The sequence below is a fragment of the Squalius cephalus genome, assembly GCF_949319135.1.
Source record: "Squalius cephalus genome assembly, chromosome: 20".
NCBI classification, from domain to species: Eukaryota; Metazoa; Chordata; class Actinopteri; order Cypriniformes; family Leuciscidae; genus Squalius; species Squalius cephalus.
In genome coordinates this window covers 10,148,349-10,176,190 of record NC_137141.1, presented here as the reverse complement: position 1 = coordinate 10,176,190, position 27,842 = coordinate 10,148,349, and the positions used below count along the sequence as shown (strand labels likewise).

At 37.7% G+C, this 27,842-nt stretch overlaps 1 protein-coding gene across 3 annotated transcripts; it reads right to left on the bottom strand.

The window, feature by feature from the left end:
• Positions 1-3,591: 3,591 nt before the first annotated feature.
• Positions 3,592-27,293, bottom strand: LOC307148569 (transcriptional-regulating factor 1). 3 transcript variants are annotated; one of them, XM_079854182.1, is made up of 15 exons: positions 27,037-27,293; positions 21,178-22,554; positions 21,053-21,099; positions 20,203-20,350; positions 19,886-20,086; positions 17,031-17,307; positions 16,581-16,635; positions 15,811-15,950; positions 15,424-15,527; positions 15,278-15,347; positions 14,997-15,085; positions 14,783-14,896; positions 14,335-14,436; positions 4,220-4,404; positions 3,592-4,125 (listed from the first exon to the last, which is right to left on the bottom strand). In XM_079854182.1, exons 2-15 carry the CDS (start codon positions 22,411-22,413, stop codon positions 3,834-3,836), a joined length of 3,060 nt encoding a protein of 1,019 aa, XP_079710308.1. In that variant the 5' UTR covers positions 22,414-22,554; positions 27,037-27,293; the 3' UTR covers positions 3,592-3,833. The 3 variants fall into 3 exon arrangements, with proteins under 3 accessions (XP_079710308.1, XP_079710310.1, XP_079710309.1); XM_079854184.1 differs by having other exon boundaries at positions 4,220-4,401; XM_079854183.1 differs by lacking the exon at positions 27,037-27,293 and adding an exon at positions 25,309-25,554.
• Between the last annotated feature and the right edge of the window lie 549 nt (positions 27,294-27,842).

Genomic DNA, 27,842 nt, shown 5'->3' with positions numbered 1-27,842 from the left:
GTTTTGACTTACTGGAAACATTTATTTTTATTAAACATTAAACATTTTAACTATAATAACCGCAACTACATGTAGTTGATATAACAAAAATTCAACTTAGTAATCTCTGTAAAATTAATTAAATTACGTACATTTTACTATAATCATAAACGACTGTGATTGGCCCAGTTCGACCAGCGCTGAGAGAAGTAACGGTTATCACGTAACTAAGACTTCCATGGCTACTACCTGAATAACTATTCACACGCATACATTGATTCACCTTCACAAAACATAGTGTTTGTCTTAAGTGGGATTCGAACCCGCAGTTTCCCATCGTCATTTTTCAGGCGTAAATAATTTTCCAGACCACGGGACTTAACAAAGACTTCTGTTGCTACTTTAGAAGGGGCCTGGACAATTATTTACGACCCATTACGTAATTTAATTAGAACTAAACCTCGACAGTTAAAATAGCAAACTATTCAGAGCAAACGTACTTGCGAATGTAACTATTTTTGCCCTGCGTTTCGTGCTAATTGTTGACTACTAATACTAGCATGTGATTAGCATGTAGCATGTCAGGATGGCCGAGCGGTCTAAGGCGCTGCGTTCAGGTCGCAGTCTCCTCTGGAGGCGTGGGTTCGAATCCCACTTCTGACAAGCAATGTTTTTGTGTAGGACAGGTGAATCAATGGTGAAAGAAAAACAATGTTTTTGTGCAGGGCTTTTCAATTTTGCCATGGACTCGCATAATACCACCCTTGTTCTAAGGGACGCTCATCCTAAACTCCTCAAACTTTTAAGTACCGTACATATTTAGTTTCTTGTGGAAAAGCCATGTTTAGTTTCTTGTGGAAAAGGCCAATTTATTTTGTGAAAAAAATATTATAAATGTCTAAATATTAATTAGAACATATTTAGTTTCTATTACATTTTTTTCCAACTCATTGTAGCACTGTACTGTTAGAATTATTTTTTTATTTGCTTATTTACTTATTTTAGTCTATCTTTTATTTATCTTTTCTAATTTTTATTTAAATAAAATATTATGTGTATATATACAGTAGTCAACATTTGAAGTGGATCAAAAACCGTTCATCAAAGTTATACTTGAATTTTGAACAATACCCGTTCTTTTCTTAGGACCACTTTGATGAACTTTTTTGATCCACTTAAAATATTGACTACTATATACATTATGTATGTATGTATATGTGTGTGTGTGTGTGTGTGTGTGTGTGTGTATATATATATATATATATTATTTACGACCCATTACGTAATTTAAATAGAACTAAACCTTGATAGTTAAAATAGCAAACTATTTAGACCAAACGTACTTGCGAATGTCACTATTTTTGCCCTGCGTTTCGTGCTAATTGTTGACTACTAATATTAGCATATATATATATATATATATATACATGTATATATATATATATATACATATATATATATATGAAGAGTTCAGATGCAAAAGCCTCTAAGTGTCATCTGAAATTTTCTTCTAGAATGATCATTTTTATCAAGCTTGTATATTTAAGTAATTTCACTTAAATGACAATTAATAGGTAATTTGCATTGTCATTTAAGTGAAATTATTGAACTTAAATATACAAGCTTGATAAAAATGATCATTCTAGAAGAAAATTTCAGATGGCGCTTACGCCCGTTTCACGCCCGTTTCACACATACTCCGTGTGCAGTGCGTGTGCGGTGCGTGTTGCAGTGCGTATGCGGTGCAGGAGCAGCACGCGCTAAAGTGCTTTCACATAAGCTGCGTTTGCAGTCTGATCCGGCTGTACCACAAACAAATTGTAGGCCTATTTCAAATACAGAAGTTATCAGCAAATTTTATTTAAAAAAAAAAAAATGTCAGCATTGCGATTCTCTTTGTACACAATATACTCTTTAATAGACGTATTCACGTTTAAACACAATTTAAACAAACTATTATTCAATGCATTACTTCTATATAATTATATATTAAGTTGCTCAAGCAAGTGGTAAAATATTTAACCATGCACTTATATTAAAATCGCATACATTTTAAATTAAAACTTAAAATTGACAAAAACAGCAGACCCATACCCTTTCTTTTGCATAATTTAAATCTTTATACAATAAATCTTGCATGTCACAAAGAACTTGTTTTTCCATCTCCACGAATGAGACGAGTGTTGTTCATTATGTCCCTTGTTGAAGTAAATTGTATTTTTCCTTGATTTACCCCGGGCTTGAAGTAAAAAGATGACTGTGAAAAATAGTATGCTAGTATTTAATTAAATGCATTTAAAAAAATACGCACCGCATACGCACTGCAAACGGAGTATGTGTGTCAGACTTCAGATAGACATCAAAATCAGACCGTTGCACAAAGCACTACACTGGACTACACTGCAATGCATTCTGGGTAAAATAAGACACTTTTCAAAACAAAAAATATGGTGGATCGAGTAAGCGCATTCAACTGCTCAGTGCAGTTTACCCCAGCGGAAAATATGTGTTTGTTGGAGGAATATAACAGTTACAAGGACATTTTATTTGGGAAATTTAGCGGAGACTGTAGTAACAAGAAGAAATGTTTAAATTTTGAGCCATTTTCCCTTTTCTTTTGGCTGTTTGTAATGTAACTGATTGTTACTGCTGGTTGCCAAGGGATCAGAGTCTAAGACATAAGTTAGCCTGGGGGTAAGGTGTCTAATTTTTTTTGGTCTAAATTAAGTCAGTCTTTATTTTTGTGAAACAGTCTAACTTGCATTAGACTAGTCTATGAGCAAATTTTAGACTTTTCTAACACTATAGACCGTTCTAAAATTGCTTTGTGAAACTGGCCCCTGCTGATCAGCCTGTCGGGGTTGTATTCCCTATAACAACCACCTCGCTCTGCATTATCCCTTACATACTGTATGTATGTATGTATGTGTGTGTGTGTGTGTGTGTGTGTGTGTATATTTATTTATTTATTTTTATTTTTTAATTACGTTTTTTCTCTCGTCATTTCCACAGACCCCCTAGTACTTTCCTTGCAGTGTGTGAGTGTGTGTGTTGCTGTATCAAAAGCCCATATTTTCAGTCTGCAGTAACAAAATTAATGTATATGCGAGACATACAGTTACGCCATATAGTATCTTTATTATGCTACAGATGTCATAGATTGCAACCTGACAAAGTCTGTGTTCATAAATAGCATAGGCCTGTAGTAATTCAACGCTTGTGTATTGTGCATATTAAAAAGGTATTAAGAGCAGGCGCGCTCAACTCGCAAAATAGTTTATGGGTGCGAGTAATAAAAAACGTTTATCAAAAGTAAAGATGAAAAACCGCACTCTCAGGTTCTATTTTCATACATTTATTATTACCATGTCCTCACAGACGCGTTTCGGCCTAAGTCATCATCAGTGTGTACATATTAAAAAGGTGCCATGAGGTCATATGACAACCATGTTGAATAATTTTGCTTGAAGTAGAGAATAACTACTGTACTATTTTAAAAAAGCAATGGTGAGAAGTTGGATAAAATCACCCATCGATCAACAAGCTAAACTTAGGCCCTGTATAGTTTACACTGGAAAATTATGCAATGCAAATATTGCACAAGACATCCATGTGTTGTGAATGTGAGTGTTTAATAATCAACTTGTGGTTAATTAAAAATACAAAAAAGTGATACAAAATACAAGCAGATAAAAAACAGCACATTTCATTAGTTTTAACACCAAAAATGAAAGCAAAGATATGCCATAGCCTTATTAGTTTTAATATACATATATAGTTGTACCATTTACATAAAGTAGTCTGTTTTATAGTCTACAAAGAATGTCCTTCTTCAGTCAGCTAAACTTAAGCTACTAACTTGGAATGTAGTCCAGTGGACTATGGACAGGAAGCGTCTTCAGAGGGTGATCTATTTCCTGCACTGACTCACTGCGCATGTCATTTAAGGATGTTTTCACTTCTGTGGTTCTGTCATATGGTAAAGAATGAAGGTTTATGGCTTGTTTTAGTGGTGTAACATGGCAACCACGTGTCACAATCACATGATCTGGCTCAGAAACCCTGGGAAACTGCCACAACTGTGTGTCCTCCTGCTGCCGGTGTGTCTTCATGTGGGCATTCCGACTTTTCACCTTCAAAAACACCCTATGAAAAGAGATATATCGTGAATCAGACCGCAACCACTGTGATTCATATCTGTATGAAGGTGTTTCTGTTTTTGACTCAGGACGCAGCTTACTTTCCACACTCACTGCAGGGAAAGACGAGGGCTGAATCAGTATCTCCGCTGGTGGTGCTGTTGGAGGGAGAACTTCTCACAGAAGCCGAACCCAGAGACTGGGTCACCGTGGACGCTCTGTGTTCGGCTGGAGAGCTACAGAGCAGCCGGAGATTGTTCTGGTTCCACGTTTCTCCATTCGTCTGCTGGGAGAAAAATGGTAATAGTTTACCCAGAGACAAATGTTTACTTGTTCCAACCCCATGTTTCCTTAGAACAACTGAATAAGTTTTATTAAAACAACTGTAATAAGTTGCAAAATGGACAACGCCATAAAAAAAGCATGCAACTCATGCACTATCCAAATCATACACTATATACCAAATCATACAATATCTTTGTCTGAGTAACTTATTCTGTTTTAACTGTCAGTAAACTATTCTGGAATAAGACTCTTCAGAGGGAAAGATTGTTGTATGGAGTACTTATAGATGGTGCTTTTATAGTGTTTTTGCAGCTTGACAGAAGTTGTATGGAAAAGACCCATTGTGAAAAAGAAGTGCACTTCAGCATACTTTTAAAAAGTCTACTTATTACAGACAATATACTTATCCAATATACAATATACTTATATACAAGAATATGCCTAAGTTTAAACTGTATGTGAAGGTGTCAGAAATGTAATTGCGTAAAATTCTCCTTTTGCGCTCTACAGAATTGGTTTGGAACTACATTAAGAGTAAATAATGACAGCATGTAATTTTAGATTGAATAATTATTTAATCATCTTATGTTTTTTATTTTTTAAAGCAAATCCTAAAATTAAAATCAACTTGTATTGTTAGCAAAGAATTGTCTTCATTATTAGGAATATGCAACATTTGTTGCTGTATTGAACAGAATAGGTTATTCTATATATAACACACATTTACATTTTATATAATGGAACAGACTGAACATTATCAACAAGGGAATTATATATCACTGAACAAGATGTAGGGGTGAATTCAGATTGATTGGGACACATTTTGCCATTGAGATGACTGGGAAAAAGTGTCTCAATCAACCTGAATTGTGTTTTCCAGGGTGTTGCTTTGATGTTGCTAAAGTGTTCTGGGTGTTTTGAACATGTTTCTCTTTGGTTGCTAAGGTGTTCTGAGTGGTTGCTAGTAGGCCTGTTACGATTATGAAATTTGGCTGACGATCAATTGTCTAAAAAATAATTGCGGTTATGCCGATTAATTGTCAGTTTTAGGGCTTTGACGATTAATTGTCTGTGTTAGGGCTTTGGCGATTATGCTGATTAATTGTTTGTTTTAGGGCTTTGTGCTTCATTCATTAAATAATTGTGATGAATTTAATCCTTTGTAAGTTATCATTTTGCAGTGTAAGATTACAGTTAACACCTTTAAATATTAAATAAATATATTCAATAGCTATGACAATTTGTTTATTAAACTTAGTGAGTGTATAAATCAGCAGCAAAAAGTAATTTTTGAAAACATCTGCACAGTAATTTAAGTGTTAATAAAAACAAATGTGCACAAACCATGATAATATGATATGCTTCAAAACAGAGCGGAACAAAGCGCGTATGCGCATCGCGGGTGCAGAATGATGTGCTTAATGCAACATGGAGTCACAGTGCGCAGCGCTGCACAAGTGCGCATTTAAAAGTTCACGGCACAAAGCGAAGAAATGTCGAGGGCACAAATCCTAGTGTATATCAGTCCAACAGTTTATTGATCATTTGTTTCTTCACAGTTTTAAACTCCAGTTATTGTGCGTCTGATGCCAATTCATAGTCCTTGTGCTGTGTAGGCACACGGTAGCGAGCGAGTCATTTAGAAACAGCAAAAAACTCCAGCAAAATAAAGTCATTTTATGCAAACCCACAGCCCTTTATCTACAGATCAAGCATTATAACGTCAATGTCACATTGGAGAAAGTTTTACCGTGTATCCTGTCGTAACCGGACGGCGCGCGTTGTTTGAATGCTGAACGGAATGATTGACAGCTGCAGACGAGTTTGTGAACTTTAATTTAACAATGTAAATATACTACTGTACCTCACATTAAGCTATGAAATGGCTTCAGATGACTTTGAATATATTGCTAGAAAACGTAATTAGTGCTTGTCTATTTATTTTGGTTCATGACTCCCCCTTGTGCCGTAGGTCTATAAAAGAGCGCAATAATCGCGGTTGTCTGAAACAATCGCGGTTAGATCAAATAATCGCGATCAGACGGTTATTTAATTATCGCGACAGGCCTAGTTGCTAGTAGGTATGCTAACGATTAAGTGACGATCAATTAATTTAATTGATAAAACTTATCGATGGGTCGATTAAGCAAGGTCATCATCAGAGCGTGTAGTTCCCTTTCAAGTCGGTCTCTCAACATTGCATGCTAATGCTATGGGGTATCCCTCTCCTTCCTTGAATACTGAAGTCTGATTGCATCACGGCAGTTAAAATTACTCGCCAATGGCGACTGAGAGTGCAAGCTATGGGTGGAGCCATTCACTGTATAGCTCAGTGCCACTGCCTCAGAATCTTTCTCTTCCTCTTTCACGAAGCAAGCATTGAATTCTTCTCGCTGTTGATCTCTTCTTTAAGAGGACAACACTTTCTCTCGCCTTATGTGTTTTCTGGCAGGAAGGCGATGTCCATCAAGGAATGTCATGTGTGTGTGGTGGACCCATCGAGCTCCCCGACCATGCATGATGCGTGTGTTTTGCTACTTGGGCTGTGCCCATTTCTTTCTGTGAGGAAATGACAGTCAGAATCCTACTTGCCAGGGTTTCCAGAGTCCTGAACTGTGCTCTGGCTGCCCCCTCGCCTCCGCCTCCCTTAGTGGATGGAGAGGAAGAGGCAGCCACGTGCATTAGGCCCCTGTAATGTTCGCACGTCGACGCAGCTCCAGCGTGTGCATCGATTGGGGTCTCCTGTGTCCTATTCTTAGACCAGCTTTCTATCCTCTGATGAAGCCTGTAACCTGATCTCTTTTGGCACTGCAGGCGAGGATGATGACGTCATGTCCACTGCAGCCTCTGACTCTGGTGATTGGTCCTGTCAGGAGTTTGAGGCTCAACGCAGTGAGGTAACCGAGCTTCCAGCTGCGGTGGATGAGGAGCTGTTGAGTATTCTTTCAGAGACTATTAAAGACCTGGGCGTCAACTGGTCACCACCGGAACAGCCAGCAAGGTTTCTGTAGCAGGGTCACGAAGCTGGCGCCCACCCAGAGACCCGCTCTATTGTCCCCGGACGTCCAAGAGGAAATCTTGCGGGCTTGCTGCTCCCCCTATTTGAGAGGGGTCCAGATCCGGAGGCTTCCAGGAAGCTGCAATCGGCCACTGACCTTGATATTGATATGTCAATATCACCCTTCTAAAAGAGAGCGTCACACTGTCGCCAATGGGAAGCGAGCCACCTCAGTCACATCACAGAGCGCTACAACCTCTCTCTCACTGCGCCAGTGCATAGCGTGTGCTTACGGGGGTGTCAGAGTGGGTGATAAACACCATCACAAGCAGTTATACGCTTCAATTTGCATGCAGTATGAGATTTATGTTTGAGGGCACTGTTTATCAGTTCAAAGTCCTCCCCTTTGGGCTGGCTTTGGCTTTGAGGACATTTACAAAGTGCATTTACATAAAGGCACGTACGTTCTTTGCTCAACTCTCTTGCACCATTCAGACCAGGAAAATTGGTTTCTCTTAAGTGCTTTCAGAGATTGCTGGGACTGATGGAGTTGTGTGCCAGCTTGTACTCCTGCATATGAAACCACTTAAGCTCTGGTTGAAAGTTTGTGTGCTACGCACTGCCTGGCAAAGAGGCCAGATGCTCATTTTGGTGACTCGCGGCTGTATGAGCACGCTAACCCGACGGTGGTGTCTTGCATCAATCACCAAGAGGGCATTCACTCTCACCCGCTGGCGGAGCGTCTCCTTTTGTGGGCGGACGGGAATCTCCTATCGATGCGAGCAGTTTATGTCTCCAGCCATCTGAATTGTGGCACGGACATGCTGTCCAGTGGTGGCACGGTCCACGGAGAACGGCGACGGCTCCCCTGTGGCCAATTCCATTATGATTGATTGTGCTGCAACGTGTGCTGGATACTAACGCGGAAGTTAGTATGTCCTTTATGCCCTGAAATGGAAGGTCTTCGCCTCATGGTGTAAATATAGAAATGAAGACCCAGGATTTCTACAGGACTTTTTGGATAACGGGTGCACACCATCCACTTTAAAGGTGTATATGACTGCTATTTCTGCTTTCCATCTGCCCATTGATTGTCGTTCAGTGGGGAAGCACAATTTGGTAACATTTTTACACGCTCTGGCATGTGGGAAGAGAGTGGGTTACTTTCATGTTTTATCTACAGAACAGCTTGTCTGGAATTTGGGAAGGATGAGTGTATAGTCAGACTGACACAAAGACATGGCTATGTGCCCATGGTGCTTTCCATGTCATTTAGGGCACAAGTTATAATGCCTCAAGCACTTGCTCCTCAGGGGACTGTGCCTGCGCCACGCCCCTTATGCCCCATTCACACTTTGCACACTTATGTGGACAGATCTTAACAATTTAGGCTGTCAGAACAGCTGTTTGTCCGTTTTGGAGGGCGAAAGTTTCGAAACCGCCTTTGGATGTAATTGGATTGTGGAAACAATAGCATTGGCATATGCTTCTGAGAATAAGATCTTTCCTTTTGGAGTTTGTGCTCATTTTACTAAGAGTGTGGCTTCTTCATGGGCTTTGGCTAAAGGGATGTCGATTCAGGACATCTGTCTAGCGGCAGGTTGGTCTTCTCACCAACACTTTTGCTAGATTTTACAACCTCCCGTCTTTTGCACTGCATGTTTTGTCTGTGCAGTGAGGTGACAACTGATCTGCTATTGTTTGTCTGCATTGAACCTGGGCAAAAGCCCCGTGAGAGAGAGGTGGTTTTGACTAGGTCCGATACTCAGCTATGTTCTGTATTGGAGCATTTACTCTGTTAATAGTCAGTGCCCTGACTACTGAACTAGGGAGCTGATTAAAACAAACCCAAAGTGTATTAACGTCTTCAAGCCATGCAATGGATTAGGTAGGCTAGTAATTTAACCAAGGGTCTATAATACCATCCAAACAAGTGATTTTACTGAACGTTATAACTACTTGGTTTATGAGTGATGATCTTCCAGTGCTGTTTCAGCTGTGCACTCCTATTCATGGTAAATCAAGACCTGTCAATCTAAGCGATCAAACCAATCCAAGTGAGCTCCATCTGTAAAACAGTGTCCGATTGGTCTCTACACCTCCTCCCTAGTTGGTTGAACTTTCAAATGATGTTGGAAAACACTCATGATCACGATGCGATCGGATCCTGGAAGTTCTATAGTTTAGCCAAGAAGCATGTCATGTCACTCCTTGATCAACACATTGTCTTATGTTGTGTTTGGGCTCATTCGACACCACCTGCTCTAAATAAAGATATGCTATCTACTAAGGGTTACTAATGTTGCGCGAAGTTACAAACCATAACGTGGCGCTCGTGTATACTGTTTGCAGGTGCGTCGACAACGCTTTTTCATACAAATACTAAATTTATAATAAAGTTTGTTCTCTAACTGAAACTCTAACTCTAACTGAAACAAATATGCTTCTTGTATTCTGCTAGTTGAGACCTTTTCAACGACAAATGACACAAGTCTGTTATGTAGGCTACTTGATTTTACAGATCACATTTTCATGTAACGCAGTTATTTTTTTCATGCTATGAAAATGGAGCACTTCTAATATATCAGCAAATTAAAAGCACTTGTGATGGCCATATTCCCTATATTCACTGTAAAGCCAAGTTTCTAAGCTTTAAAACGACACCTATTTGGTGCTAGATAAGCAAGTGGTTAAGTAACATGATAACTTAGTAGTGCCTCTTAGAGCTTATGCAAGGTGTTTGGTGGCGATGGACCATCGTCACGATGGTGCCTGTGTTTGGCTTAGCCGCGTCTCTCTCAGTATTTTCTGTCTCGTTGTCTCAGATATTTATTTTAATATGCCTTTTAATGCCACTATTTTTGTCCACAAATGTATCAGCGGCCCTGGTTTATGATCGGCAATTGGTGTTGCTTATTAGAGCTGAAATGTCCGGTTTTATGGGTATCGGTGATCCACCTCCAATACCACCCTGTATTCGCCTGTGCTTACCAGGTCACGATCTCTCGCTGCACCACGACTGGAGAAGAAAGCCCAAGAAGTGTGGTAAACGGAAGAGGCAAGGGACCAGAGCGGGTTTCCAGGTCAGGAATCGCAGCCTATGGAAATACTCCCTTGTTGGTAACCGGACGGACTGTCTGCCTGTGGATCGTAATCTTACATTTTTCTACCAACCGGCATTGCCTGGCCCTGGATCCCCGTCAGAGCATCTTACCTGCGGGTGGTGTTTCCGGATGCGTCCCTATTCAGCAATCCACCTCCCCCGCCTTGGCCGGGTTCGTCGTGGCCTGCCTACGCTTAGGATTATCGAGTGCACATCTTCCTCAACCTCTGAAGACTCGGGTATTTCTTCTGTGAATATGTGCTTGTTAAATGCCCGTTCTGTGGCGAACAAGGCGCACATTCTGAATGATCTGTTCGTAAGGCAAAACTTGGACTTTCTATTACTGACAGAAACTTGGCAACATAACTCAGAATTTATTCATTTAAATGAGCTGTGTCCTGTTGGTTGCTCGTTTATTGGATCCCCGCGCCTGTCTGGCCGCGGTGGAGGACTTGCCATAGTATGGAGAAATAACAACCCCTGTCAGCTGGTGAGCGTGGAAAGTTTTTCCTCTTTTGAACTGCAAATCACTAGCCTGGTAATACTAAACTCTGCGCTTGTCTGAAGTTTAAAATCATTGGTTACCCGTAAGCCAATCACATAACGTTTGGTTATGACGTGTGTTATGCGCAGGCTCAGCCACATCTAACTTCCACTGTAAACACATGTATGATGCGAAAACAAAACCATCGAGCGAAATACCGGAGTGAACATGGCTGTGAACGACTTTTGCAGATTATGTGAAGTAAATCTACGCATCCACGGTACAATCAGCGTCTACGTCACGGCTCTCAGCCCGCCCTCTGTTCGTTGATTGGCCGGCTGTTTTGAGGCCGGAGGAAAACGGGGAGAAAGGTCGCTATCTCAGATTGAGTACAGAAGCGAACTGAAATTGAGCGGAAGTACGAAGTCTGACGTAGTCAGGCTAGCAAATCACTAGAGTTGGTCGGATAAAGCCGTTCTTTTGCATCCTCATTTATCGTCGACCTGGTCCTGCTGGGCAGTTTTTAACAGAGTTTACGGACTTTGTCATCTGTTATTAATTTTGAAAAGCTATTAATGGTTGGGGATTTTAACCTGCACACTGACGTTGCTGATAATCATGCTGCAAAAGATTTTCTTAGTATTACGGATTCACATAATCTAAAGCAGCATGTTCATGGACCCACACATACTGGTGGTCATACATTAGACCTTGTTTTCACACTAGGTTTGGATGTTAATGCAATATGTTGTGAGGATATGTCAATTAGTGACCATAAGTGTATCTTTTTTAATCTTTCAGCCATCGCTGACCCCCCTTGTCAGAAACGTCTGACACAATCGTGCATTATTACTCAAACAACTGTTGAGCAATTTATCTTTCGGTTTGACTGTGATCTTCATTTTATGGGTTGTAGCAATGATGTTGAGCTCTTAATGCAATCTTGTAACAATTTCTGCTCTTCTGTGTTGGACGAAGTGGCTCCTTTAAAGATAGAAACTAAGCCCATCTGTAACACCTCTTCTTGGATGACGGACGATGTGCGTTGTCTAAGGAGGAGGTGCCGTACGACTGAACGTCTGTGGAAATCCACCAGGCTTGAAGTGCACCGTATGTATCTTAAGGAACTTATGCAGTATTTTAATAATTTAGTTGTGAAATCTAGGGCTGCTTATTTTTTCTAATTTAATCTCTTCGTCTAAGTGAAACCCTAAGGTTTTATTTGATACCATACATAATATTGTATCTCCTCCTGCCACTGTGACAACAATATGTTCTTAAAACGATTGTGATAGGCTGCTGTCATTTTCTGTTGATAAGTTGCAGTCTATTAGATCAAATATTCTGCGTGGACCACACTTTCTTGTAGACTGTATTCGCCCACCTAGGCCTATTACCATTGAGTCTTTTAAACCAATCAGCCTTCTTGATCTGCTAATATTGACTAATAAAATGAATATGTCCTCTTGCCCACAGGGTATAATGCCATCTTCATTATTCTCAAAAGCACTTCCTGCCATTGGCCCTAGTATAGTAGCTATTGTCAATTCCTCACTGGCCACAGGCTGTGTCCCATCCTATTTTAAACATGCCACTATTCAAACTATAATAAAAAAGCCTAATTTGGACCCAACAGTTTTGAAGAACTATCGGCCAATTTCAAAGTTGCCTCGAAAAAGTTGTGGCTAATCAACTTACAGCTGTTTTAGAAAATTTGGAGTTGTATGACAAATTTCAGTCAGGTTTTAGAGACACTCTACTGAGACCGCCTTGGTGAGAGTCTATAATGACCTTCATATGGCTTTCGGACTATGTTCAGTGTTGGTACTTCTAGACCTTAGTTCTGCCTTTGATACTGTGGACCACCATGATTAGGAGATTACGTGAATGGGTGGGCGTATCGGGAGTGGCCCTAGATTGGTTTACCTCATATCTCTCAGACAGAAGTTTTGATGTCTATATTGGTGATTCCCACTCTGCATCATCACCCTGTTTTGTGGTGTTCCACAGGGTTCAGTGTTGGGTCCAATATTGTTTATTTTATACTTGTTGCCTTTGGGTCAGATTATTTGTGATTTTAACATTTCTTATCACTTTTACGCAGATGACATTCAGCTTCATTGTACATTCCGGCAAAATGAGTCATCCAAACTTGCAAGGCTCTTAGATTGTATAGATGCCATAAACAGCTGGATGGCTGAAAGTTTTTTGCAGCTGAACCCAGATAAGACGGAGGTTTTAATTGTAGCGCCAGACAGCGCTATCCCTCTGATCATGCAGAACATTGGACCTTTGTCATCTGCGGTCCGGCCTAGTTTAAGGAACCTTGGGGTGACATTTGATAAATTTCTATCTTTCGAAACCCACATCAAATCACTGACCAAATCCTGTTTTTTCCACTTACGTAATATTAGTAAATTGAGGTCTGTGGTCTCTCACTCAGAACTGGAGATGCTCATTCATGCCTTCATTTCCTCCCGTATTGATTAATGTAACTCACTTTTCTCCTCACTTAACAAATCTGTTCTTCATCGACTGCAATCTATTCAAAATTCCGCTGCTAGGTTACTCACTAGATCAAATAGGCGCACCCATATCACCCCGATACTTTGCTCCCTTCACTGGCTTCCTGTAATTTACAGGATCCAATTCAAAATTTTAACCATAACCTATAGGGCTTTACATGGCCAGGCCCCTGCTTATCTTGCTGACATAATTCATCTTCATACCCCTCTCAGGTCTAATAACTAAAATCTGCTATCTACGCCACGCACTTGTTTAAAGACATGTGGGGATAGAGCCTTCGCCGCTATGGCACCCAGACTATGGAATGCTTTGCCAACCAGTATTAGGTTTGCTGAGAATGTTGACAGTTTTAGGGGACAAGTGAAGACTCATTTGTTCAGGTTAGCTTTTGGGTAATCTCTGTCCTTTATATATTGATAATTGTATCCATTTTATTTTATTTATTTTAGTTTGTTCTTTATTATGTTTTATTGTCTATTGTAAAGCGCTTTGTGACCTAGCCTGTGAAAGGCGCTGTATAAATAAATTGTACTTTCTTGCTTACTTCCCCTGCTTCGTATTTAAGAAGTTAAGGTTATTGAATAATCGATTAATTGATCGTTAATTTAAATGTAAATTGACGTCCCTATAGCTGCTAGGTGATTGCTACACAATAACACAACTTAGATTATACACAGGACATATACTGTAGATGAGTGAGTGCATGAAATGTCACATGAATGCAGAGGCAGAATACAGCATGTTTTAGAGAAAGGCGTGAGGTAAATGACAGGAAGTGGAGAAAGCACCTAGAGGTTTCAGTATGTACACAGATACTCACAGAGTTTGACACTTCACAGACAAACACAGTGCTGGAGTTTTCTGATATTTTGCTGTTGGATTCTTTGTTCGGTTGTGCAGTGTTGTTTATCGCCCAGTCTCCCTAATGAAATATATATAGGCTATGCATTAAAAATATTTATTACTATAGATCATTCCAATTCAAATCAAATTAACAGTCAGTTTGATATAAGCGAATGACTGTAGTAGCATTTCCCATTTAAGCCTTTTAACACTCTATGAATGTAATAATTTGACAACTGAAAGTTTAAATACACTTAAATCACCCTTAAAAATGTCTGAATGTCTTTGAATAAGATAACATAGCAAAGCGTCTGCACTTTTAAATTGTTTCCTATAAGTTCATCTTAAGTGTTTAAGCACTGAATCTTAGGTCACTGCTTTTGCCCCCCAGAGGAGTATTACTAGTAAACCGCGCTGTAACTCACCCGCTGGTCTTGAACAGGAGTAGCCAGAGCTGTACTGATTCTCGTACCCAGGCGCAAACGTTTTTTCCACGTGTAATAGTACTCGACACACTGAGACACTGACTTTGTCTTGACCTAAATAAATAAAAAACATTCTTACAGTCACCAAACCAAATTAATGCTAATGTATTTACAGAAAACAAAAGTTTATTATTTATTGCATGACTGCAACTACCATTTTCTGGACGAGATAGAAGTCTTTGTGATGATTTAAAAGTGCTTTGTTCAGCTGCCGTTTCTCCTGAAGTGTCCACCTGTCTGATCCTAGTTGATGACAATAGAAGAAATACTGTAATGTGATGCATTTAGTATTTTAAGTCCCTTTACTTAATTAATAATCTTATTATACTTCCTCGGGAAGGATTTCTTGCATATGAGGATAGCACAGTAAAAAGAAAGACAAAATGAATGTCTCTCTTTATTTTTGGGTACAAAATCTTTTGAAGAGTCACGTACCTGCGTAATGATAGTCTGTTTTGAGGCTGGATGTGTTTAGCGTTGACAGGAGAAGCTTTTCCAGGGTGTTCTGGAACATAATAGTTATTTTAAGGCTTTTTAGACAAGTTTTAGTGTCAGGAAGCGATTATAAGAAATATAATTACCATAATATCTCCTCTGCACTCAAAAAGACAGTGAAGGACATATTCTGTGTTTGCTCCACCACCAGGCAGTACACTAGAGCAAGCCATTTTCAGAAGGTTTTCCACTAAAAGGGGGGGAAAAATCAATGGTAGTCAGATTTTTGGACCGTTTTTTTTTTTTTTTTCTAACTGTGGACAAAAAAAGGGAACCTTTTAAAATGGTTACATACATGTATTAATCTAGTTTATGTTTTGTGTAACATTGTTAGCCTAGTTAACTTTATTACTTTGTAAATTTTATGTTCTGCTTTGCATTGTTCATAAGAATGCCCGCTCTGCATTGTAAAATCACTGTAGTTGCTGCATTCTTTAAGCACAAAAGTTAAATACTTGTGTGTTTTTAGTTACCTTTCTGCTGGTTATCAGGGGTATCCAGGTCTTTGGTCGGCAACCACAGAAGAACAGCATTATGGGTATCTTCCTCTATGAGGGCTTTACTCTTAATATTTGGGATCTTTGCTTGAAATTCTTTACCAACATTAATGTGACTGTAGAGAACATGTAAGAACTGTTTATTTACTGGTTATTTTAATCTGACATTATTAAAATGTAATAAATAAAGCAAGCAGTTGACTGTAAAATAATTTGCAGTTACACATTGTTGATCTTAAAGGTGAAGTGTCTAATGTTTTCGATCTTATTATGGTATGTATACCTTAAATCATGCAACTTGAGGAGGTGGGATATTACTTTTCTAAGTGAATAAGCTTTTTTCCCCCATCTGGCAGCCTTGATGAAAAAAAAAAATGAAATGGGAGGGAAAAACTATTTCAGTGCTTCTGCATTCACGTGAAAAACCCTTTTGTTCTCTTTTTCTTTTTCTTTTTTTTGCGAGCAAATGCAAAGTTTCTGGGTAGAAGGTTTGGGAGTGAACACAAAAGCATTGAAATATAATTTTTTCTCTCATTTCATACTTTTCCATCACCATGTGCCCATCTTATCATAAAGAACAGAATACCACTGAGACTTGAGGATGAACTCTGGGTATTAGTTGGGCCAGTAAAAAAAAGCACCAAGCATCATGGCAGCAGCTTTTCACAGGTAAAACATTTCATTTGTTGCCATTAGTGGGATTGAATTTAAACCCATATTATCTTTACGTAAAAACAATTACTTACGGAGTTACATTAATTGCTTTTTCCCTTGAAGTCTCACCACAGTCATCCTTAAAACCTGTTAGTTATAGATAAAGATGGATAATGCATATTATAAAGATGAAAATACAGGTACTGTTACAAGCATTCACCATGCATCTCAAATAACGGCCCGTTCACACAAAGGATGATAACTAAAACGAAAGCAGGATAGATTCTGATTGGTTGTCAATGTTTTTATTGTTTGTCTGCTGGAAATAATAGTTCTGAAAATTATTCCAAAGACTTCGTGCCATTTTTGTTAGTTGAGGTGTGGACTCTGCTATACTTTTACATTTTTAGGATGATTTTTAGAATTATATCTTTATTTCCATAGTTATTGTCCTTAGTGTGAACAGGCCAGGATTCAGTAAAAAATCACTCTTTAATCTTTGTTATTGTCATAAAATCTAGAGATATAATAATCTTCACTACCGTCTGCAGAAGACTCGACCCCACTGCTCTTTCCTCTTCCGCTGACAGCACTGAAGAGGCCCGAGCCCGGGCGTATGGGGCTAAGCATTGGTGGAGGAGTGTACGGCACGTCGTCCCCCATGCTGCTTGCTGTCCTCAGCTGACTGCGGAAGAGCACAGCGCCTCGGGACTCCTGACCGGCACTGGGCGGAGGAATCATCAATGGGACCAGACAGTGGCGATATCTCTTTTTTACCTGCTTTGGTGCACATTCTTCATCTGAGACGGATCTCTTTATCTAGAATGCGTAATGAGAAATCAGAGATTACATAAGTTCATTTGATAATACTGAAGCTATGAAAAACATTGTTTGAGTAATTTTTAAGTAACCAAATGAAGTAGTTTTAAAGTGATTTTACATGGTTTCATGACAGGATTGAATTTATTCAATTATAGATATTTTTTTTGTCATATCACTGAATTATACTATATAGCTAGTGAACGGTTTGCAAACAATAGCACATACAGTATTAGCATGCTAAATGTTAAGTCTTCTCTTTAAATAAAGCGGTAAAAACATATGTATGCACCAGTCTTCAGCCTAAGCAAAAACTCTACTCCTCCTCACAATGTAATGTGTAATTATTCTAATTGACAACATTGTTGGAAAGCATACTGGAAATACACTTTCAATTATTTCATAAATTTCATATTCAATAAGTTTTTTTTTTTTTTTTGTGTGTAGATCACAAATCATATGATTGAAAAGACTGGACAATCTGTGTTTCCCCATTTTTTCAGAGTTGAATTGGATGTAGAGCAAGTTTAATCTTTTTTTTTTTTTTTTTTTTTTTTTGTATGCAGTATTGTAATGTTTATTAACCCTTGTGTTATGTTGTGTTATGACCCGTTTAGATTTTCTAGTTGTTGGAAATACTGGTTAACCTATGTTTTTGTTCTTGATATTTTGTGACTTTTTCTCATTTACCATCATGAACATGCATGCATAGTTTCAACATGCTGGTGTTTTTTGACATATACAAACAAAATTACTGTTCCTTTCGTGATGTTCGCGGGTCAATTTGAGCCGCATATTTTAACGCTCTAAGGCAACTGTACGGACCCAAAATAATAAAATTTCTTGGTTATATTTTGTTATTTTATTTTTTTACTACCTTATGAAGCTAAAAAATTAGGTTTTCCACACTTATTTCAATACAGAAAAATATTTTGTCAGCCACAGATGGTAAAAATTACCTATCATTTATTTTTTCAAGCTACCTGAAATAATATTAAACCTTTTTTTCTTGATATTTTGTGACTTTTTCACATTTATCATCATGAACATGCATGCAAAGTTTCAACATGCTGGTGTTTTTTTTTTTACATATACAAACAAAATTACTATTACGTTTGTGATGTTCGCAGGTCAATTTGACCATCATAGGCAGCTATTCAAAAGCAACTGTACAGACACAAAATAAAAACATTTATTTTATGTATGTCAGGGCATCAACTCCAGTTCTAAAGTGTAAGTGTATCTAAAAGTGCTCTAACCCAAACCAAACACACTTGAAAAAGCTAAATCATGGTGCTCAGAATTAATTGCAAATTACAAATGAAATTTTTTGACAGACACAGATAGTAAAATAAGCTCTCATTTATATATTCAAGATATCTGAAATATATTGAGACTTTGACATAGACAGCAGGAAAAATTAGCTCAGATTAATTGATTAATTGTTCAGTTATGATGTTCTAAGCAAAAAAAAAAAAAGTTAAAAAAATGTATTTGCAAATATATATAAATATAACGTAAATTCAAATTTTAAATAGTTTTAAAAAATGGTTAAAAAACATTTTCATTAAATCATATCTTCAGATATATATTTTTTGGAATATTTGACAAATGTTGATATTAAAAGTTTACAGTTTGAACCTGAATCTTTGTTGTTTTTCATAGTGTGATTTTTGAGGAATTGTATTGAATCCAATGCGGGTCAATTTGACCCGGACCATAAGGGGAGTGCACAGAATTCCAACATAACACGAGGGTTAATAAATGATTTATCATTATTATTTTAAAATGCAAGTGCCCTTGTAATCTTTAATCAAAACGCAACCTGTCACACACATGAGATGATGTGACAAAAGAATGATTCAACCATCCAATCAATTGCTAATGGACAAAATTAAGTCCCGCCCTTCTTTTTTTTTGTCTGAGAGATTTCACCCGAATATACAGTATTTCACAATAGAGAAGGAGAGATTTTCATAATGTCAGTTTCATGCCGACTTTAAATAGCCAACCCAATCTCACAAGAAAATGTAACTATTTTACAAGCTGGTGATTTCGTATAAATTTGTACGATCAAAAAACAAACCAAAAAAACAAACAAACCGATAAAGGTCCACCCCTAAACATAAGTCAGTGGGGTGTATGCTGATCATTCAAAAATTAACAAATGAGATTGTACAAATTTATAAGTTTAGCCTCCAATTTGTCAAAACATCAAATATGTTTCTTGAAATAGCCTTTAGTTTAAATCACAGCCATAACTTTTTTCAAATGGACACATATTTGTACAGGCTCCTAAATGCAAGATGCGTCATCAATATTTTTGAGAGAATGCACATTTTAAATGCATGTATTGCTAAAAGTAAATTGTCAAAAATGTGTCCGCATCAATATAGATAGCCTAGAAGCTACTGTAACAGACTACAACAGCTACAAAACTCCAATTTTAATTTGAAGCATGAATCATGTTTTTTTCTATTTCTAATTGTGAGCGTCGTCAGTCTTATTCTCAGAAAGCTGAAGTGATGTTCAAGATCAGCAGTGGCTTAAAATAACTGTATTAATGCCAGAAACTCACACAGGAAGGGTGGTTTTGTACAGACGCGAGGGGTGACTGTGCACCACACTTAATTAAACCGCTTTGATCATCTCTCTGCTGGCACAGAAGGTTGAGCATAAGTTTGGTTGGGGTCTGGTAATCCTTGACGGGTACTGACACGGGTAAGATGATGGGGTTGGTTTGAGCAACCTCAGTAGACAGATGAATGTGCCCGTCTTTCTGTTAAAATAAAGAAACTTGAATGAGTGGGGCAAATCAGCATGCCGTATTTCATGCAAACCTCTGTCTTTTACTCAAACAACTCCATAGATGATCAAAATGAGTGCGGTTCGTACCATTTTGATGGATGTGGGGTGTGTTCGCAGTCCTCCATGTGAGCGCATGTGGCCGTTCAGTGCCGGAAGACTTTTGAACTCCCTCTGACATACGGTGCATCTCATCTTTGTATGAGATCCCTCCTCTCTCGACAACCCAGGTTCTGCTCTACAGAAATCCAAATCCACATACTATATTATACAGTAGTCAACATTTGAAGTGGATCAAAAAAGTTGATCAAAGTTGTCCTAAGACAAGAACGGGTAATGTTCAAAATTCATGTATAACTTTGAAAGGTTTTCATCCATTTCAAATGTTGACTACTGTATAATATATAAATAATGCAAGTTATTTTTCCTTGCCACAGTTGCCTTTGGTTTGCACCCTTACTGTAGGGGCTAAAGGTATTAATAATACCTTTACCTTTATGTACAATGTATTGTGTAAGTATTATGCCATGACTACTTTACTATGTTAAACTGCTTTGGAGTGGGCGATATTATCAGATTTTATTTATCATGTCATTTATATGCATCACATAACTGTGTCAATGATAAACATCACCAAATAATAATTAGGCTTGTCACTACACCAAATTGTTATAAATTATTTTACCCCAACCCAACCCAAGCCGTTATGCGGTATATTCTATAGCAAATCTTCACTGCTTGATTTATAATATTACAAAATGTAAACTATATTATCGTCCAGCTCTAATCTGCTAATTGCAAATATATTAAGATATGAGAAACATAGCATAACATGATTTTCTGTAAAGCTGCTTCGAAACAATGGGTATTGTTAAAAGCACTATAAAAATAATTTTGACTTGACTAAATTGATAAAGTAGGGTTATGGTTAGAGTCAAACCTGAAATGAGGTGAAATAGCCTCATCTTGAATATCTGGTGAAGATGCCTGCAAGACATTTTTGAGAAACCTTTAACGTAAATAAAAATGAGTTGCTAATGAAGTATTAAAATAAAAATAGAGTACCTGTGACCACTGAGGCGCATGTGCGGTGAGATGATGAAAAATATCTCCTCTCATAGTCGCCTGTGGAAGAGCTTTACAGACCCCTGAACTCTTGCTCTGATAAAGAGGACTGCAAAGATCTTCACTTCTTTGAGGGAAGTTGAAACCAGATTGATCTTCTTTGGGACTTGAAAACACAGGTGTGCTGGGTGCGGAGTGATCACTAAACATGTTATTTTGCTTTGCAGGGATTGATTGATCTTGGGACTGAAGGGTGAGGTAAGGATTGCCAGGTTGGGAAAGTGAACGAAGATGCTGTTGGTCCTGGTAATGGAAGATCTGCTGTTCAGGGACTTTAAAGTCTTGACGGTGGCCGTAGGTTGGTGATTGAGCAGGTTCCTGGCTCTCTAGAGAGTCATTGTGATTTTTATGTGCAAATATCCCTCTTTGTTGTTGATTCAAGGCCATTGGATATGACATTGGGTGGCTTTGATAACCGTGCTGATGATGCCAAGGGCTTTGTGGCTTATGGAGACTCCTGTTTACCTGCTCCATGTTGTTCACTTTCTGTTTGTGTTGCTGGTATCCATAGTGAAACTGCTGGTGGTTTTGGTAAAGGCCGTGCAGTGAATGTTGGCTCTCTGACGTATGGAAGCCGGACTGTTCACATAACATTGGCGTTTGGCCTTGGATGACCATCGTGTTAAAAATGGGAGACTCCAAGGATTGCCTGTCCGATCCTTCTGGAAGACTTTGAGGTAAGTGCAAACCCCCTGAAATGTGGTTTTCTGAGTGCTTATCATCTGTTCTGTTACTATCAACAAAGAGAGGGTGAATATTTTTTGTAGGGAAGGCCTGCGAGAATGAGTCCAACCTTTGAGGATGAGAAGCACTGCCGTTGTCTTTGCAAGTCAGTGATGAGTTGTTCTGAGACGTGATGTTAAACGGGTAGATTCGATTAGTCTCTGCTAGTTCTTCATGAGAAGAAGATCCCCATGATGACCTTCCAAACTGATCATATTCCCAGTTCCCGGCACTGTTTGGCATGTCAAGCATTGGAGAAAGTTCATGTGCTGGAGTGCCAGGAGATGTTAGTTGCTCGTGGTTGAGTAGCGGAGACATTGGAGATGATTGGATCAAGCTTACGTTAGGTACACCGTAGTGAGTTACTCCCAACGCACTTGGGCTGTGCTGGAACAAATAGGTCCTGTTGGTGTGGTTGTTGAACTGATTTGTCTCGTACAGGTTTTCTGTCATCTTTAGAAATATTAAAGTGCCACTTCTGTACTGTTAAACTAATGGTTTGAGGGGGATGTAATTACATGGAGGTTTGAATGTCACCATGAAACTTTTCCATCATTGGTTATTCCGTCAGCGGTTTTCAAAAATAGCGTTTTCCTGTAAGACAAGACAGAGCAAGATCTTATATTTTTTAGTTTACAAAGACAAAGACATTTTTGTCTTGTAGGAAAGACCTGCAAGTTAAATTGTGCACAATAAGATCAGAACCTGTTTTATACACACTACCATTCTAATGTTTTAGGTTAGTAATATATATTTTTTTATTTCTATTTTTATTCTTCAAGAATGCATTAAATTGATCAAAAGTTGACACATACATTTATAATGTTTCTAGATGATCAAAGAGGGGAAAAAGATTTCCACAGTTTCCACAAAAATATGAAGCAGCACAACTGTTTTTTTCAACATTGGTGATAATGATAAATGTTTCTTAAGCAGCAAATCGGCATATTAGAATGATTTCTGAAGGATCATGTGACACTGAAGACTGGAGTAATGATGCTGAAAATTCAGCTTTTTAAAAATATATTCAAATAGAAAAGTTATTTTAAATTGTCATAATACTTCACAATATCACAGTTTTTTGTAGCCTTGTTTATATAAATGCAGTCTTGGTGAGCAGAGGAGACTTTACTGTAGTGCACATTTTAATTTCATGTCGACTTTAATATATGTTGTTCACAGTTTATTTCCATTTTAGTTTTTCAAACACTTGTCAAAGTCTAGATCGTGTCTGAGATTAATTTGTTCATTTTTCATACCGACAGGAATCTGTCTTTAGCAAACTAATAATATCTTATTTTTCCACCCACAACAGATACAGTAAATTCACACCATGACTCAGTCTGAGGCTTCCTCTTACATCTAGAATATGAAGTATAGGCACCATCTTATCACTTCCTGTCACATGGTCTTCTCAGAATATAGGACGACAGTTTGATCTGTATCTAAGAGCTCTTTGAAAGATGATGCTGTCCTAAAAAAATTATTTTTGGTGTACAAACATTTTCACATAAATTCAGTGAATTGAATCTCTCATGGCAAAACTGGCTTAAAAATGTACTTGCCTCTACTTATTAAAAAATCAAATTTCTACCTCTAAAGTATTACCAATCTGAGGTTTGTCTTACAAAACAATGTCTGCAAATGTACAGAATAATGCGTATACTTTTACCCATGTGTGGTTTGAGAGAGACCAAGTGTTGTGTGTCGTTTAAAGAAAGTGTGCTAACAGATCATTCGTTCAACTCTCTGAATCAGATTAAAACAGCATCTGAGTGTCAAAAGGCTCAAGTGTGCACTGTGGTTTTGAAAGTTTCCATCTTCACTTTACTCTGAGTGCGTGAAGCCGTCAGACTCTGACCAGTGAGTGGAACAAGGCGACTGTTAGACCTTTTGAAGTAAACTTAAAAGTGACAATGTGTGTGTACAGACAAACAAAAGACACTACTGAGGCACAACATCATCTCAACCCTGTCTATTTAAAAAGTTAGCACCAATTGAAGGCTTGTTTTTTTTCTGTCGGCCCCGTTTTTTTTTTCCTTGGTTTAACAAGCTTTGTTGTATGACCGTGTACATTATTAACAGTTTTTGGAATTCAGTAGTTGTGCATCACACATTTACTGAGACATAGCTGTAGTTACAACAGTTGGTGTAATATGTGTAAAAATTATTCTTTACTTTTTTTTTTTTTTTTTTCTCCATCAAACTGCTCAGGTGGAATATTGGAATTCACGAAGATGATAAATTCTATATTTTAAATCTATTATTTTTAAGAAATAAATTATTATTGTAGTTCAAAGGTGACGATTGCTATAGATTTCTAAGCATGAAATTATGGGTCACTTTTCACTTTTATCCTCTGCATAATTATTAAAATCGCATCAACTCTTGTGCGCCTCAAGCAAAAAATAAATGACAAAATATCTATTTTTATGACTGTTAATCTCAACATTAGCTGAGTAACTTGAGTTGCGTCTCAAAGGTCACATCTCAAGTGTCATTTATACTTATAGCTAAACTTAATTTATTCTTGAGGTAAAGCCACTTCACCTAGTGCTCACTACAGTACAGTCGACTATTAAAACGCTGTACGTGTGTTTTCAATTACAAGCATTTTTAGAAACTGCTACTCAAAAATTTGGCTCAACATATGCTAGACTGCGTTGAGCTCTTAACCATAATTGTGCATACAGTATAACACAATCAAAGTTTGCAACACCGATCCGCAACCCAACTGAGGTCAATGCATGCAAGTATTACATTATGCACTGACTGTATTACTGATCTGTTCATTGACTGTAAACAGAATGTCACAGTTAAAATCAAACACTTTTTGCTTGCACTTTATTTTGTGGTGTCTTCGTTACACAATATTACTCAGTACTTAAACGTATAATTATAAAGTAAATAAATGTACTTACTGTAGGGTTAGGGTTTGGTTTAGGGTAAGTTGCATGTAATTATGCATAATTTATAGTTATTACTGTTACACTTTATTTTACATTATGTGTACTTACAGTGTACTTGGTGTACTGGTTATATAAGGTAACTACACGGGTTATGTTTGGGGGTAGGTTCAGGGTTAGTACCTAATTATAACCCAGTTATTGTACGTACATGTGTAGTATGTACATGCGGTCGGAACAGGACTGTAAAATAAAGCGCTACCGTTATTACTATAAACTGCTTGTAACATATTTAAAAATGACACTGTAAAATAGTGTTGACCCATTTTTTTTTTTTTTTTCAGTTTGTTATTTGCATTTAAAATCGTCTTGAGCAGTTTGGGCATCTTTAGAAGATGCACATGCTGCGTGCATTTCTGTGATAAAAAGTGATCATGCTTACCTCACTCGTTTCTTTATGTCCGTAATGCACTTTTTTAGTACATCAAAATGACCCATCAAGATGCAGTGAATACCATAAGATGCAAAACCATATCATAACAAACATAGACGAGGTCGGCACTACGCACAAAAAAACCTCTGAATAACTCAAAAGCACTTCTGAAAATGGGAAGTAAGTTCAGTTCATACTGCTGACTAATGAATTGTGCTTGTGTCCTCTTATAGCTGCAGAAAATGTCTAAAGGCCTGAGTTGGGTTCAAGGAAGTTCAGGAAATGTCATCTTTCTCTTTAAGCTCAGAGGCTTCCGGGGTTATAACCACAAGCTATTTTCTCAACCTGCTTTTATTTGTCTCATAGCTTCATCTGTAAAATGGAGGAGGATAAAAAGTGGGCTTTCCGGTGGTCAATGGTGCATAGAAAGCTATATTAGAATCTGTACTGTCAGAATCAAAGTCTACAATGACAGTGTTGTTGTACATGGCATCCTACAATGTGCATCTTTCAATCCAATCAAATGTAAATGTTGCCAATGTAAATTATGGTTGCATTATTCTTGTATCAGCTTAGCCACACTTTTTCATTCACACATTGAGAAAGGTCAGCGTTTCTGTGAATGTGTCCTGTGGTGAACGTGTACTGGCAGAGATTTGCTGCCATCAGCAGTTTCATAGTGAATAATGGTTTTTATGAGTTGATGGTCTCCTTTAATTAAGAGTTATGTGTGCTTTCAATGTGAATAAATCATGCATGTATAACCGAATATGAATTTTACATCTATTTCCTTATGTTTATGCTTGCTTGTAGGCCTGTTGATGTCCAGTGAACAGAATACTTGCGGCACCGTCTTACTAATCTTCATCTCAAATCAGTAAGCTAACAATATACAATGCATATGATTATCAAATCTGTAGTTATACACCCACCACATCCCAAAAGTGAGTTTTAGTTGTATGTTATAGGAATCTCTTATTTATGTAAGGACGAGAGCCTTTTGTGTTATAAAAAAGGCTGTTGCATTGATTTCACTGTTAATTAAACGGGCACTGACTGCGTTTGCGTGCATGAGAATTTTCAGACATTAATAAGAATCAGGTCATATTATGCGTATGTAACCGTCATGTAAATGCATCAACCCAATTACTATGAGCAAATGATGTGCTTTCAAACATGGTCCCTGATCAGATCACTATTTGCTACTGTAAGTGTAATTAGTTCTGTCTTGTGTTTTTCAATGTTTTTCATTATATTTTATTTTAAAAGGAATTTATCGCGCAGCAACTAATGTTTTAAACATTTTCCACAAGATTTCACAAAATAGGCCCTGTTTAATTTTTTAAAAAGCTGACTTTAGCTTTAAGAAATAATGAAATTGGTTCTGCAGTAGGGTTTCATCATCATCTTATCTGATCATAAAGTTGCACCTGTTAACCGAAACCTATTTCCATCTGCAGTTAAATAGTTTAGGCAGTTTAGTGCAAATTAAAAGTTTAAATGTAGGAAAAAAGGTAATAGTAAACTGAAGGAAGCAATAGATTGTGTAGTTTTATTTTAGACTGCTCTAATTTGAATGCTCTGTGATGCATCAGAATGGGCTAAGGTTGTTAAATTATATTTTTATGAACTGAAAGGAAATTTATATCAATATATTTTCACTCAGTGTCATAATCTGCTTCCATTTTGAGCTTCATTAAATAGTGTTTGAGTTTTGCAAAAACAAAAAGTACTTACCTTTTTTAGAAAGGAAAAGGACACATGATGAAGCTCTGAATAGTGTTCATTTGTCATCTTTCAGCCGAAGGATCCAGGATCACATGACACAGACACACACTGCCATCAGCTCCAAGAACTTTTTTTGTTTCCAAATAGCAGTTCAGTTTTCAAGATCGTAAATCTACCAAATGTAAAGCTGCAATTCGGTGGACAGATCTGCAGTGAACATCAGTAGTGCCCTCTGCTGTAAAACGCACTTCCGCTTCAACATCCTCTAAACACACTTTCACTATGACACAATATGGCACACACACCAAACTTTAACATAAGAGTTTTTTAATTTATTTGTTTGTTTGTTTAAAAAAAAAAGTATTCATTTTTTTCCCTTTTTTTTTTACTCAGCGAAAGCATAATAATAATTATAATAATTATAATAATAATAATTCATCCCACTGTAACAGAGTCAGAACACAACTTCAACACTAGACCTCTCCACTCCACCCAAAAGATTCAGTTCTCAGTTCAGTATCAGTCACACCTGCACCCACTCATCACAGCTCCCCTTTATAAGCAGTCACCTTCCAGTTCACCGCTGTATGGTCTTGTTGTTCCTACCGTGCACTTTATCTGGCTCCTTACCTGTGTATACTCTAGTGATGTAAAGTCCGATTCATTTCCACAAACTGGTTCTTTTGGACAGTTTGTTTCAATGAACCGATTCATCAGTTCCTTACATCACTAAGCAGTGATGGTACTACGTTTTTTTTTTTCTTACAACTCAGTAACGTGTTATATCAAAGAAACATTCAAATAAAGTAATTTGT

Coding starts and splice junctions, on each gene's coding strand:
- LOC307148569 (XM_079854182.1), bottom strand. CDS start 22,413: ATGACAGAAAACCTGTACGAGACAAATCAGTTCAACAACCACACCAAC. Junction 15,528..15,810: donor CCCTGATAACCAGCAGAAAG/GTAACTAAAAAC, acceptor CCCCCCTTTTAG/TGGAAAACCTTCTGAAAATG. Junction 15,086..15,277: donor AACAGACTATCATTACGCAG/GTACGTGACTCT, acceptor GTCATCAACTAG/GATCAGACAGGTGGACACTT.